This window comes from Lepus europaeus, chromosome 19, assembly GCF_033115175.1.
Source record: "Lepus europaeus isolate LE1 chromosome 19, mLepTim1.pri, whole genome shotgun sequence".
Classification (NCBI taxonomy): domain Eukaryota; kingdom Metazoa; phylum Chordata; class Mammalia; order Lagomorpha; family Leporidae; genus Lepus; species Lepus europaeus.
In genome coordinates this window covers 9101690-9115605 of record NC_084845.1, presented here as the reverse complement: position 1 = coordinate 9115605, position 13916 = coordinate 9101690, and the positions used below count along the sequence as shown (strand labels likewise).

At 66.2% G+C, this 13916-nt stretch overlaps 2 protein-coding genes across 2 annotated transcripts; both read right to left on the bottom strand.

The window, feature by feature from the left end:
• Window positions 1-796: 796 nt before the first annotated feature.
• On the bottom strand, window positions 797-8814 carry RSPH6A (radial spoke head 6 homolog A). The gene is made up of 6 exons (XM_062177171.1): window positions 8150-8814; window positions 6991-7225; window positions 5188-5952; window positions 4198-4342; window positions 3862-3979; window positions 797-1034 (listed from the first exon to the last, which is right to left on the bottom strand). Exons 1-6 carry the CDS (start codon window positions 8812-8814, stop codon window positions 797-799), a joined length of 2166 nt encoding a protein of 721 aa, XP_062033155.1.
• A 279-nt stretch (window positions 8815-9093) lies between these two features.
• On the bottom strand, window positions 9094-13489 carry LOC133747618 (radial spoke head protein 6 homolog A-like). Its single transcript, XM_062175944.1, is given in 9 exon segments — window positions 9094-9222; window positions 9305-9566; window positions 9802-10289; window positions 10291-10644; window positions 11671-11905; window positions 12828-12894; window positions 12897-13070; window positions 13073-13282; window positions 13315-13489. Coding segments are annotated over 9 exon segments (2094 nt in total).
• Between the last annotated feature and the right edge of the window lie 427 nt (window positions 13490-13916).

Genomic DNA, 13916 nt, shown 5'->3' with positions numbered 1-13916 from the left:
TCAGGGCCCTCCCCTGCTTGCCCCCCACCCCCCGGGGCTCCCTAGTGCTGTCAAGACAAAGTGAAACCCTGGACGGTGGGGCCAGAGTTGGAGGCACCGCCAGCATCACCTCCGACCAGCTCCCTGCCAGTGTCGGGGGCAGCAAAGGCCCCTGCACCCGCGTGGGAGACCCGGACGCGGCTCCTGGCTCCTGGCTTCTGCCTGGCCCAGCCCTGGCTGTTGTGACCATTTGGAGAGTGAACCAGCAGATGGAAGACCTCTCTCTCTCTCCCTCTCTCTAACTCTGCCTTTCGTAAAACACAGCTCTGAGACGCGTCCCCAGCACGGCGCAGGGGCTCCGTGTGCCCCTCCCCCCTTTTCTTGATCCGTTCATCGCCAGCTTGGGGTTCTGTGTAGGGCGGGGGGTCTGTCTCTCCTCCATTGCCTCAGCTCCAGGGAGGCAGGACTGGGGCTGCCCGGGCACCTCTGTGTCCCCAGCACTGCTGGGCTGACCAAAGGGCCTTCTAAAATGTTTCAATGTCCAGATGAACCAAGAAAGGGGAACAGCCGGGGGAGACCCGGCCCAGGCACGTGGGTGGCCGCCCCGCGGAGCCCAGGGGCCTCAGCTGGGAACAAATTAATCCGCGACCCGGCCATAAAGCTAGGGGACCTTTTATTGGGAGCGGCTGCCTTCCTCCACGCTACTGCCCCTGCCCTCCAGGGACAGGAGGCGACCCAACAGTGAGGCTGCAGCCGGCAACACCCACAGCACAAGGGGACCCTGCCGGCTACCTGCCGGGGGCGGGGCTCCCGGGCCTCAGTCATCCGTCTCCTCGTCTTCGTCTTCCTCCTCGTCCTCCTCCTCCTCCTCCGTGGCGGCCAGGGCTTGCTCCTGGGCCGCCTTGAGCGCCTGCTCCTCCTCCACCGTGGGGTCGCTCATCTCGGTGATCTCGGGGCCGCTGGGGTACTCATGCTGGATGGGGGCTGGCAGGGCCGGGTTGAAGTTGTCCGGGCTGTACTTGTGGCCCCAGCCGATGTAGATGTTCTCGAACTTCCTGCAGGGGGCGGGGACGGAGCTCAGAGGGGCCCCCCCGGCCTGGGCGGGCAAAGCTGGAGGGCGACTGGGAGGGGGTCTCTCATCAAAGATTTACTGAGCACTGGCTCTGCGCTGGGCCGGGTCCAGGCTGACACCACCCAACAGCACGTGTGGCTGCCCGGCACTGGAAACAGGGCAGGTGCCACTGAAGAACTGACCCGGGGGGGGGACAGGGGGGGTGCTGTGGTGCAGTGCCGGCATCCCATCCCTTATCCACCCAGCTCCCGGCTAATGCGCCGGGAAAGGCAGCGAGGGAGGGCCCGCCTGGGTGGGTCCCTGTCACCCACGTGGGATGCTTTCTTGGCTCCTGGCTCCTGCCTGGCCCAGCCCTGGCTGTTGCAGTCATTTGGGGAGTGAACCAGCAGACGGAAACACTCTCTCTTTAAGAAATGACTTGGGGCCAGCGTTGTGGCTCACTAGGCTAATCCTCCACCTGTGGCACTGGCACCCCAGGTTCTAGTCCTGGTTGGGGCGCCGGATTCTGTCCCGGTTGCTCCTCTTCCAGGCCAGCTCTCTGCTGTGGCCCGGGAAGGCAGTGGAGGATGGCCCAGGGGCTTGGGCCCTGCACCCGCATGGGAGACCAGGAGAAGCACCTGGCTCCTGGCTTTGGATCGGCGCAGCACGCCAGCCATGGTGGCCATTTGAGGGGTGAACCAACAGAAAAGGAAGACCTTTATCTCTCTCTCTCTCACTAACTCTGCCTGTCAAAAAAAGGAAAAAAAAGAAAAGAAATGACTTGGAAATTTTATTTACTTTTCTCTTGTGATTTGTTGCCTCCCTGGCACCTGAAGTGTGTGGTGTGTGGCTTCCTTTCCAGAGATCTCTGAGTTCCCAGAATTCTTTCTGCCATTGGCCTCCAAGTTCCTTCCCGGGTGAGCAGGGAACACACTTTGCGGGACTTCTGTCCCTTTGTTCTTATAGGTTTATTGTTTAAAGATGTATTCATTTGGAAAGTCGGGGTTATGGGGCCGGCGCTGTGGCGGAGGGGGTTAAGCCTCCACCTGCAGTGCCCGCATCCCATGTGGGCACCAGTTCGAGTCCCGGCTGCTCCACTTCCAATCCAGCTCTCTGCTGTGGCCTGGGAAAGCAGTAGAAGATGGGCCAAGTGCATGGTTAAGCTGCAGATTCTGGCTCCAAGGGATCTGGGCTGGGGCCTGAAATCTGCATTTCTTTTTTAAGATCTTTATTTGAAAAGCAGAGCTACACATGGAGGGAGGGGGGAGAGAGAGAGAGAGAGAGAGAGAGCGCTTCTATTTACTGGCTCACTCCCTAAATGACCACAGCGGCCAATGCTGGCTCAGGCTAACCCCAGGGGCCAGGTGCATTAGCAAGTACCTGGATCAGAAGTGGAGCAGCTGGGACTCAACGCTGGCGGTGTAGGTAGCGGCTTACTGTGCCGGACCACAACGCTGGCCCCTCAAATAAATAAATCTTAACAGCAGCAGCCTGACCTAGGAGTGTGTCTGGCGCAATAGCCAAGGCGTTGCGTGGGCCGCCCACGTCTCGGAGTGCTTGGGCTCCCACCCTGCCTGTGCTTCCCGTGCAGCTTCTTGCCAAGGTGCACTCGGCAGGCAGCAGCTGCCAGCTCAGGTGTCCCGGCCACCTGGGCTGAGCTCACAGCTCCTGGCTCCAGCCTGGCCCAGCCCCAGCTGCCAAGGGCATCCGGGAGTGGACCAGCAGGTTCTGCACCTTAAACCAGCTCCCCAGGGAGCCCTGGGCACTCAAGGCGTGGGAAGCCCTGGTCTAGAATGCTCCCTCTGCCTGCTGCTGCCTGTTACCTGTCTTTGCCTGCCCAGAGCCCCTCAGGATGCCGTATCTGTGAGCAGTCACCAGCCCCTCGCCCGTGCCACCACTCTCTAGTGTGGAACTCATCTTGGTTTGTAACAGGGCATTGGGCTGGAGGCGGGCCTGTTGTGTGGTTAACGTGCTTCCTCTGCCTGTGCCCGGGGCTTTTTTTTTTTTTTTAAAGATTTATTTATTTGAAAGACAGAGTTATATAGAGAGAAAAGGGGTCTTCCATCTGCTGGTTCACTCCCCAAATGACCGCAACAGCCAGAGCTGAGCTGACCCGAAGCCAGGAGCCAGGAGCTTCTTCTGGGTCTCCCAAGCAGGTGCAGGGGCCCCAGGACCTGGGCCATCTTCTACTGCTTTCCCAGGCCATAGCAGGGAGCTGGATCGGAAGTGGAGCAGCCGGGACTCGAAGTGGCGCCCCTATGGGATGCCGGCACTACAGGCCTGGGCTTTAACCCGCTGCTCCACAGCGCCAGCCCCCGGGGCTGTTTTTTCACCCAGGGGCCTGGGGTGACGTGAAATCCCACCGCCAAGGAACCCTGCACGGTGGAGGACAAACGCGGGTTCCCATCCGGAATGGACAACAAAAGTGAGAGGTTGTGCTGCCACCTGGCGGGCGGAGCTGGTAGCGCATCGCCCGCGGGCTCCCGAGGGCAGGGCTGGGAGGAGCCTGCGGCGCCGGGATCTGGGTACCCGCTTGTCAGTCCTTGGGGTGCAACTGATGGGGGGTCGTGAGGCGGGAAGATTTCCGAGCCCCAGAAGATCCCTCCCGGTATAGAACCGTCCAGGGACCCCCGGAGAGGAGTGAGGTTCTTAGAAGGGAGATCCAGCCCGGGCGGCCGGGGTCAGGGGGTGGGGCAAGACCCAGGTTAACAACCTGCAGGGGCCGGCGACCCCGGGCCGGCACCATCCCCAGTCCGCTCCTTCCTTCTCTGGTCTGGGGTTTCTCAGTGCGGGAGCTGAGCGGGGGCGCCGCTGCCCGGGTGGGGACCTACTTGCCAATGGCGTAGGTGTAGGCGCCTGGCCAGAGGTTGGAGCGCACGATGGCCACGGAGTACTGCGGGCAGAGGCTGCAGGACAGGCGGGTGGTCCAGGGGGACATGTGCATGATCTCTGCGGCAGAGGGGGCGCGAGGTCAGCGCGGTCCCCGCGGGCAGGGCTGGGTCCGCCTCGGCGACCGCAGCCAGGAGAGGGGGACGCCCACTGCAAGGGCCGGGGAGAGCCACTGGGGCTGGCGATGGACGCCGCCTCCGGGCAGCCTGCCGCCCCTTTCTCCCCGGCCCAGGCAGGTGGGGGTCAGCATGGCGGGGCGGGGGGGCGGGTGTCCTTACCTGCATCTTCCGAGAGCGGCGTCAGCAGCGGGGGTCCCACCTCCTGCTCCACCTCCTCCACCCCCTCGTCCGCCTTCTCTTCCTCCTCACCCAGCTCCTCCTCTTCCTCTGTCTTCTGCAGAGGGTTCACCCACGTGCAGCGGCCCTGGGGGTGGGGGTGGGCGTTCAGGTGGCTTCCCCCAGAGCGGGGGCGGGGGAAGAGCCTGGCCCGGGCGTTGCGAGGGGGCGAAGGACCAGGCAGTGACCCTGTCCCCGGGTTGGGGGAGGGGAGACGGGGCTGGGAGCCCCCCCCCTCTGCGCACTGTGCATTCGCTGGTGCCCAGAGCGCGGTTGTGATGGGCACCTGCTGCAGGCGGGCATGGCTGGGTCCCAGCCCCTGCGACACGTGGACTGCTTTGGGGGCTCCCTGTGGGCCGAGCCACTGAACACGGGGGCACAGCACCCCCGGGCAGGCTTGTGCTTCCCCAGCCCTAAAGTCCGAAGGAGTTTCCTTAGCCCCAACCCGGGCGGACGTGGGGCCGCGCTGGGCCCTCAAACGCAGACCCGAGACCTTGCCAGGCCCCAGAGCCAAGAATCCGGAACATGGGAGCGGGGGTGGGGGGGTGGGGGGGTGGAGCGGTGCGGTGCTGTAGCCCAGAGGGTGAAGCCGCTGCCTGTGACACCAGCATCTGACATCAGAACGCCGGTTCGAGTCCCGGCTGCCCCTCTTCCGATCCAGCTCCCCGCTAAGGCCTGGGAAAGCAGTGGAAGATGGCCCAAGCGCTGGGGGCCCTGCACCCATGTGGGAGACCAGGAAGAAGCTCCGGGCTTCGGCCTGGCCCAGCCCTGGCTGTTGCAGGCATTTGGGGAGTGAACCAGCAGACGGAAGACCCCTCCCTCCCTCCCTCCCTCCTTCTGAAACTTCCAAACAAACAAACCCGAGCAAAGATTCTGGAAGGCTCGCTCGGAAGCCCCTATGCGCTCCCTCCGGGGGGTCTGGCCGGCGCCCACCTGCGGCAGGATGTGCTGCGCGTGGTGCACCCAGTTGGCCATGGAGTCCACCAGCTCCAGCACGGGGATGCCCTCGAAGTCCGGGTTCTCCTCGAACGAGTCGCGCCCCGCGCCGCCCTCCTCCTCCTCGTCGCCCTCCTCCTCCCCGAACTGGTAGAAGCCGAGCGGGCTGATGTGCGTGGCGGCCGAGATGCGCGCGATCTGCGCGCGCAGGTAGTTGGCCTCGTTGCCCGGGAAGGGCGGGTAGCTGAGCACGGGCGCGTCCAGGTGGCCCGTGAAGAACTTCTTGATCTTGCGCGCCTGCACGATCTGCGCCGGCGTCACGTGCGGCAGGCGCGCCCACGGGCGGCCCGGCTCGCTGCACACGAAGTACAGGTACTTGTTGGCGCCCGTGCGGCTCTCCTCGCGCGGCGTGGCGGGCGGCGGCCGCCAGGTGGGCTGCGGCGGCGCGGCGGCCGCCTTCTCCTCGTCCTCCTCGGCCTCCTCCTCGCTGTGCGGCTCCAGCACGTCGCCGCCCTCCAGCAGCTCCTCGGCCTCCTCCTCCTCGGCCTCCTCCTCGCCCTCCCGGAACTCCACCTCGGCCACCACGTAGCTGCGGCTCAGCCCCAGCACCTTGCCCCAGAAGCGGCACGTGTGCACCGGCTGCTGCTCGGCCAGCTGCTTCATGGCCAGGAAGATGCGGAAGCTCTCGTCGGCGCTCAGGCCCACGCCCGCCTGCTGGAAGTAGAAGGCCGCCTCCATGATGTTGGGCACCACCGTCTCCGTCTGCGGGGGGCACAGGGCACAGGGCTGAGCGCTGCTCCCTGCCCTGGACCCTGCTGCTGGGACACTGCAGCCCAGGGGCGCCCCAGGCAGGGAAGGAGTAAGGGGGAGAGGGATCCTGGATGAGAAACACAAAGCCACACTGGGGAGCACAAGCAACTCCTTTGCTTGGAGTTGGGGATGTGCGGCCTGGAGCCACAGCAGCTACCTCGGGACCCTGAGGCAATATTGCACAGGACGCCAAGTCATACACCACCAGGTATTGCGACTGACAGCGGGGACACTGTGTGGCCCCCAGGAGCGTGGCCGAGCTGCCTGACCCCCTCTGGCCTTGTCTTAGAGGACGCAGAGGTCACTTTTGGTCGCAGCCAAACGCACCCCTAACACATACTCCACATACCCAGCCCACTAAGGGAAGAGGCGGCCTCCCCTCCCCCTCCCCCATCTCCTTGGCACAGAAAGCCACGGAGTCGGGGAGGGGCTGGCCCTGGGCTGCCACCTGTGACACTGGCATCCCATAAGGGCGATGGTTCAAGTCCCGGCTGCTCCACTTCTGATCCCGCTCCCTACTAGTGCCCCTAGGAAAGTAGCAGAAGGCGGCCCAAGTGCTTGGACACCAGCATCCGTGCTGGAGCCCCGGATGGAGTTCCAGGCTCCTGGCTTTGGCCTGGCCCAGCTGCAGCCATTTTTTGGCCAGCTGGGGAATAAACCAGGGGATGAACCATCTCTCTCTCTCTCTCTCTCTCTCTCTCTCTCTGTCTTTTTTAAAGATTTATTTGAAAGGCAGAGGTCTTCCACCCACTGGTTCACTCCTCAAACCCCATCAGCCAGGAGCCAGGGACCCCGTCGGGGCCTCCCACGTGGCTGGCAGGGGCCCAGGCACTGTCGGAGCTTTCCGGGGTGCAGCGGCAGGGAGCCGGATCCCAGGCACTGCCGCCTTTGAGACGCCCGCGGGATAGCGTCCTGCGCCCAGGGCCCTCGCCCACCCGGCCACGCCCCCCGCCGCAGGCTCCACCCCTCCCCGCCGCCACGCCCACTCACCACCTCCTCCTCCATCTCCTGCTCGCCCTCCCCGCCGCCGCCGCGCGAGAACAGCGACTTCTGCTTCTCCGCCATCTCGAAGGTGGGCTGCATCTCGGGGTCGTCCTGCAGCGTGTCCACCTTGGGGTGGAACCACTCGCTCTGCGTGGTGCGGTTCAGAAACTCCAGGATGGACAAGGGGTCCTCGGGCCGCTGGTTCAGGATCTTGGTCAGCAGGTTCACCAGGTGTTCATACCTGCGTCCGGGGGCGGGGGGGGGGGAGCGGTGGGAGGTGGGGGCATCATTGAGTCAGCTCAGGAGCCCTGGCGCGGGGGTGGGGGTGTGCTCGCCCTGGTGGAGCTGGGTGCAGACAGGTGGTTAACTAGGCAAGTTGATAGCGCCGGCTGGCGACTTCTATGGAGACAGAGCTGGGGGCGCGTGCTGGGGCTGACAGGTGCCCGGGGAGGGCTCAGCGAGCTGACGTTTCAGCTGGGATCTGCACGAAGGGTGGGCGTTCCCCCCCCCCCAAGGATTTTTTTTATAGTCCTCTACGGGGTGGCCAAGGGTCACCCATGAAGGCTAAAGGTTCGAATCCTCCCCTGCGGGACAGGACGTGGGGTGTTTGCTTGCGCTGCTTGTATTTAATGCTGCACAGAGCCAACGTAGTAAGACATGAAAAATAAAGTCTGAGGATTGGGAAGGGGCGAGAACTCCTGGCCGATCAAACCAGGACTGTGGGAAGGCTGTGGGGTGTGGGGGTGCCCGGGGGGCTGGGCCCAGGCCGGGAAGGGTCGGTGGCCTGGCTGTGGCCATAAGCGAGGGCGGCAGCCAGCCTGTGCGACCAGGGCCACCTGACTTCAGGGCTGGGTGGGGGGACGTCTGACCCTGCAGCTCCCGAGAGCTGGGAGATTTCCCGCGGGACCAGGAGCCGTTGAGTCCTACTGGATCCTAGAATCTGAGGCAGGGGCAGGCTGTGGGGAGGGGGCTTCACCTCCCTGACCACCCACCACCTCTCTCCTCCTCGCCTGTCTCACGCCTGTCGTGCCCCCAGGACCGCCCCTGGGCGGCCCTGACTTCAGCTGCGGTGGGTCCTGGCCCTGTCGGGTCGGGGCTCCTGCGTGTTGGAGGCCTGGCCTTGGCCGGGACCCTCCCCTCCCCCACCCGTCCCGGCCCCTCTCACAGGCTGAGTTCGCAGCCCACGCTGGTCTGCAGCAAGTAGGCCTTGGCGTTCTGCACGGCCAGCTCCCGGGGGTGAGGCTCGGGCATCTCCCCGTGGAAAGGCACGAAGCCCAGGTCCGAGGGCAGGAAGGGCAGGGCAGGGTCATCCCTGAGGTAGGGCCCGTGCGGGGTGTCCTCGCCGAACTGCTCTTCCCTCGGGTAGAAGCTGAACTGGCCCAGGTTGGCCCGGGGGTCCTGGTAGGGGGACTCGAACTGCTGGAAGAGGCCGCCGGAGCCCTGCTGGAGCTGCTGCAGCAGCAGCTGGGTGGTGTGCTCGCCGGCCGAGACCCTGCCCTCGCTCATGTAGCCCTGGGCCTGGAACTCCGGGGGGAAGCCCAGCCCCGTGGGGTACTCCAGGCTGGTCGCCCGGGCGTCCGGGGCCATCATGGGCAGGTTCTCGTTTAGGGGCAGCCCGGCGCCCTGGGACCAGCGGAGGCTGTGCCGGGGGAGGCTGGAGCGGCTGTCCTGGCTGGCCCGCGCCTCGGACAGCAGCATCTGCCGCGCCTCCTCCGACAGGGCCTGGGGCTGCGAGAGCTCCCCGCTGCGCCGCGGCTCCGAGCCCTGGGAACCCTGCCGGCTCCAGGGCTGGCGGGAGGGGTACTCGGGGTCAGGCGGCTGGTCCCCCATGGCAAGAGAGGGGATGCAGGCGTCAGGGACGTCAGGGAGGGAGGCTTGCGGGCAGGCACCCGACCAGCAGCCGCAGCGACGCCGTTGCCAAGGCCCGAGAGGGACGGGCCGTTACCAGGGCGGGGCGCGCACGCGCAGTCCTGCGCCCGAGCCCCGAGCCCCACTACGGGTACCACACAGACACCACACCCACGCCCTAGGCCCGCCATCTCCTTTATTTTATTTAAGGCAAAACATCTGCTGACCAAGCCCCCCCCCCCGACCGCCCCCTGCGCCCCGTCAGCTGTGCCCCTTGGCCTCGGGCTCCCCCGCTTCCTCGGCGGCAGGGCTGAGGGTCTTCACGGCCTCGTCGGCTGCAGGGGCGAGGGCCTGGGGGCTCCGCTCCTCCTTCCCGCTGGCCGCCGCCTCCTAGAAGCAAAGACAAGCACAGGTTGGGGCGCCGCCCCGGCCCGGCCGCTGACCTCGGTGGTGCCCCGGGCGTCGTCCCTACCTTGGGCAGGGGCCCCTCGAGGCTGGAGTCCAGCAGCGCGGCCTCACTCAGCCCCGAGTCCCCATCCACGCTGATGAAGATGCCGGGGGTCTCGCACTCGGGCCCCTCGTCCCGGAAATCTATGGCTTCTTCCGCCGGGGGAGGGCCCGGCCGGGCCGAGGAGGAGGAGGACGGAGAGGAGGAGGACGAGGACGAGGAGGAGGAGGACGAAGAGGATGACGAGGAGGTGGAAGATGGGGCGGGAGGCGCCCACGCCCCCGGGCTTCAGCTTCTGCTCCTCCTCCAGCTGCCGCTTCAGGGCCTTCTCCTGAGCCAGCCGCAGGCCGATGAGGAAGACGGCCCAAGCGCTGGGGCCCCTGCACCCATGTGGGAGACCAGGAGAAGCTCCGGGCTTCGGCCTGGCCCAGCCCTGGCTGTTGCAGGCATTTGGGGAGTGAACCAGCAGACGGAAGACCCCTCCCTCCCTCCCTCCCTCCTTCTGAAACTTCCAAACAAACAAACCCGAGCAAAGATTCTGGAAGGCTCGCTCGGAAGCCCCTATGCGCTCCCTCCGGGGGGTCTGGCCGGCGCCCACCTGCGGCAGGATGTGCTGCGCGTGGTGCACCCAGTTGGCCATGGAGTCCACCAGCTCCAGCACGGGGATGCCCTCGAAGTCCGGGTTCTCCTCGAACGAGTCGCGCCCCGCGCCGCCCTCCTCCTCCTCGTCGCCCTCCTCCTCCCCGAACTGGTAGAAGCCGAGCGGGCTGATGTGCGTGGCGGCCGAGATGCGCGCGATCTGCGCGCGCAGGTAGTTGGCCTCGTTGCCCGGGAAGGGCGGGTAGCTGAGCACGGGCGCGTCCAGGTGGCCCGTGAAGAACTTCTTGATCTTGCGCGCCTGCACGATCTGCGCCGGCGTCACGTGCGGCAGGCGCGCCCACGGGCGGCCCGGCTCGCTGCACACGAAGTACAGGTACTTGTTGGCGCCCGTGCGGCTCTCCTCGCGCGGCGGTGGCGGGCGGCGGCCGCCAGGTGGGCTGCGGCGGCGCGGCGGCCGCCTTCTCCTCGTCCTCCTCGGCCTCCTCCTCGCTGTGCGGCTCCAGCACGTCGCCGCCCTCCAGCAGCTCCTCGGCCTCCTCCTCCTCGGCCTCCTCCTCGCCCTCCCGGAACTCCACCTCGGCCACCACGTAGCTGCGGCTCAGCCCCAGCACCTTGCCCCAGAAGCGGCACGTGTGCACCGGCTGCTGCTCGGCCAGCTGCTTCATGGCCAGGAAGATGCGGAAGCTCTCGTCGGCGCTCAGGCCCACGCCCGCCTGCTGGAAGTAGAAGGCCGCCTCCATGATGTTGGGCACCACCGTCTCCGTCTGCGGGGGGCACAGGGCACAGGGCTGAGCGCTGCTCCCTGCCCTGGACCCTGCTGCTGGACACTGCAGCCCAGGGGCGCCCCAGGCAGGGAAGGAGTAAGGGGGAGAGGGATCCTGGATGAGAAACACAAAGCCACACTGGGGAGCACAAGCAACTCCTTTGCTTGGAGTTGGGGATGTGCGGCCTGGAGCCACAGCAGCTACCTCGGGACCCTGAGGCAATATTGCACAGGACGCCAAGTCATACACCACCAGGTATTGCGACTGACAGCGGGGACACTGTGTGGCCCCCAGGAGCGTGGCCGAGCTGCCTGACCCCCTCTGGCCTTGTCTTAGAGGACGCAGAGGTCACTTTTGGTCGCAGCCAAACGCACCCCTAACACATACTCCACATACCCAGCCCACTAAGGGAAGAGGCGGCCTCCCCTCCCCCTCCCCCATCTCCTTGGCACAGAAAGCCACGGAGTCGGGGAGGGGCTGGCCCTGGGCTGCCACCTGTGACACTGGCATCCCATAAGGGCGATGGTTCAAGTCCCGGCTGCTCCACTTCTGATCCCGCTCCCTACTAGTGCCCCTAGGAAAGTAGCAGAAGGCGGCCCAAGTGCTTGGACACCAGCATCCGTGCTGGAGCCCCGGATGGAGTTCCAGGCTCCTGGCTTTGGCCTGGCCCAGCTGCAGCCATTTTTTGGCCAGCTGGGGAATAAACCAGGGGATGAACCATCTCTCTCTCTCTCTCTCTCTCTGTCTTTTTTAAAGATTTATTTGAAAGGCAGAGGTCTTCCACCCACTGGTTCACTCCTCAAACCCCATCAGCCAGGAGCCAGGGACCCCGTCGGGGCCTCCCACGTGGCTGGCAGGGGCCCAGGCACTGTGGAGCTTTCCGGGGTGCAGCGGCAGGGAGCCGGATCCCAGGCACTGCCGCCTTTGAGACGCCCGCGGGATAGCGTCCTGCGCCCAGGGCCCTCGCCCACCCGGCCACGCCCCCCGCCGCAGGCTCCACCCCTCCCCGCCGCCACGCCCACTCACCACCTCCTCCTCCATCTCCTGCTCGCCCTCCCCGCCGCCGCCGCGCGAGAACAGCGACTTCTGCTTCTCCGCCATCTCGAAGGTGGGCTGCATCTCGGGGTCGTCCTGCAGCGTGTCCACCTTGGGGTGGAACCACTCGCTCTGCGTGGTGCGGTTCAGAAACTCCAGGATGGACAAGGGGTCCTCGGGCCGCTGGTTCAGGATCTTGGTCAGCAGGTTCACCAGGTGTTCATACCTGCGTCCGGGGGCGGGGGGGGGGGAGCGGTGGGAGGTGGGGGCATCATTGAGTCAGCTCAGGAGCCCTGGCGCGGGGGTGGGGGTGTGCTCGCCCTGGTGGAGCTGGGTGCAGACAGGTGGTTAACTAGGCAAGTTGATAGCGCCGGCTGGCGACTTCTATGGAGACAGAGCTGGGGGCGCGTGCTGGGGCTGACAGGTGCCCGGGGAGGGCTCAGCGAGCTGACGTTTCAGCTGGGATCTGCACGAAGGGTGGGCGTTCCCCCCCCCAAGGATTTTTTTTATAGTCCTCTACGGGGTGGCCAAGGGTCACCCATGAAGGCTAAAGGTTCGAATCCTCCCCTGCGGGACAGGACGTGGGGTGTTTGCTTGCGCTGCTTGTATTTAATGCTGCACAGAGCCAACGTAGTAAGACATGAAAAATAAAGTCTGAGGATTGGGAAGGGGCGAGAACTCCTGGCCGATCAAACCAGGACTGTGGGAAGGCTGTGGGGTGTGGGGGTGCCCGGGGGGCTGGGCCCAGGCCGGGAAGGGTCGGTGGCCTGGCTGTGGCCATAAGCGAGGGCGGCAGCCAGCCTGTGCGACCAGGGCCACCTGACTTCAGGGCTGGGTGGGGGGACGTCTGACCCTGCAGCTCCCGAGAGCTGGGAGATTTCCCGCGGGACCAGGAGCCGTTGAGTCCTACTGGATCCTAGAATCTGAGGCAGGGGCAGGCTGTGGGGAGGGGGCTTCACCTCCCTGACCACCCACCACCTCTCTCCTCCTCGCCTGTCTCACGCCTGTCGTGCCCCCAGGACCGCCCCTGGGCGGCCCTGACTTCAGCTGCGGTGGGTCCTGGCCCTGTCGGGTCGGGGCTCCTGCGTGTTGGAGGCCTGGCCTTGGCCGGGACCCTCCCCTCCCCCACCCGTCCCGGCCACTCTCACAGGCTGAGTTCGCAGCCCACGCTGGTCTGCAGCAAGTAGGCCTTGGCGTTCTGCACGGCCAGCTCCCGGGGTGAGGCTCGGGCATCTCCCCGTGGAAAGGCACGAAGCCCAGGTCCGAGGGCAGGAAGGGCAGGGCAGGGTCATCCCTGAGGTAGGGCCCGTGCGGGGTGTCCTCGCCGAACTGCTCTTCCCTCGGGTAGAAGCTGAACTGGCCCAGGTTGGCCCGGGGGTCCTGGTAGGGGACTCGAACTGCTGGAAGAGGCCGCCGGAGCCCTGCTGGAGCTGCTGCAGCAGCAGCTGGGTGGTGTGCTCGCCGGCCGAGACCCTGCCCTCGCTCATGTAGCCCTGGGCCTGGAACTCCGGGGGGAAGCCCAGCCCCGTGGGGTACTCCAGGCTGGTCGCCCGGGCGTCCGGGGCCATCATGGGCAGGTTCTCGTTTAGGGGCAGCCGGCGCCCTGGGACCAGCGGAGGCTGTGCCGGGGGAGGCTGGAGCGGCTGTCCTGGCTGGCCCGCGCCTCGGACAGCAGCATCTGCCGCGCCTCCTCCGACAGGGCCTGGGGCTGCGAGAGCTCCCCGCTGCGCCGCGGCTCCGAGCCCTGGGAACCCTGCCGGCTCCAGGGCTGGCGGGAGGGGTACTCGGGGTCAGGCGGCTGGTCCCCCATGGCAAGAGAGGGGATGCAGGCGTCAGGGACGTCAGGGAGGGAGGCTTGCGGGCAGGCACCCGACCAGCAGCCGCAGCGACGCCGTTGCCAAGGCCCGAGAGGGACGGGCCGTTACCAGGGCGGGGCGCGCACGCGCAGTCCTGCGCCCGAGCCCCGAGCCCCACTACGGGTACCACACAGACACCACACCCACGCCCTAGGCCCGCCATCTCCTTTATTTTATTTAAGGCAAAACATCTGCTGACCAAGCCCCCCCCCCGACCGCCCCCTGCGCCCCGTCAGCTGTGCCCCTTGGCCTCGGGCTCCCCCGCTTCCTCGGCGGCAGGGCTGAGGGTCTTCACGGCCTCGTCGGCTGCAGGGGCGAGGGCCTGGGGGCTCCGCTCCTCCTTCCCGCTGGCCGCCGCCTCCTAGAAGCAAAGACAAGCAC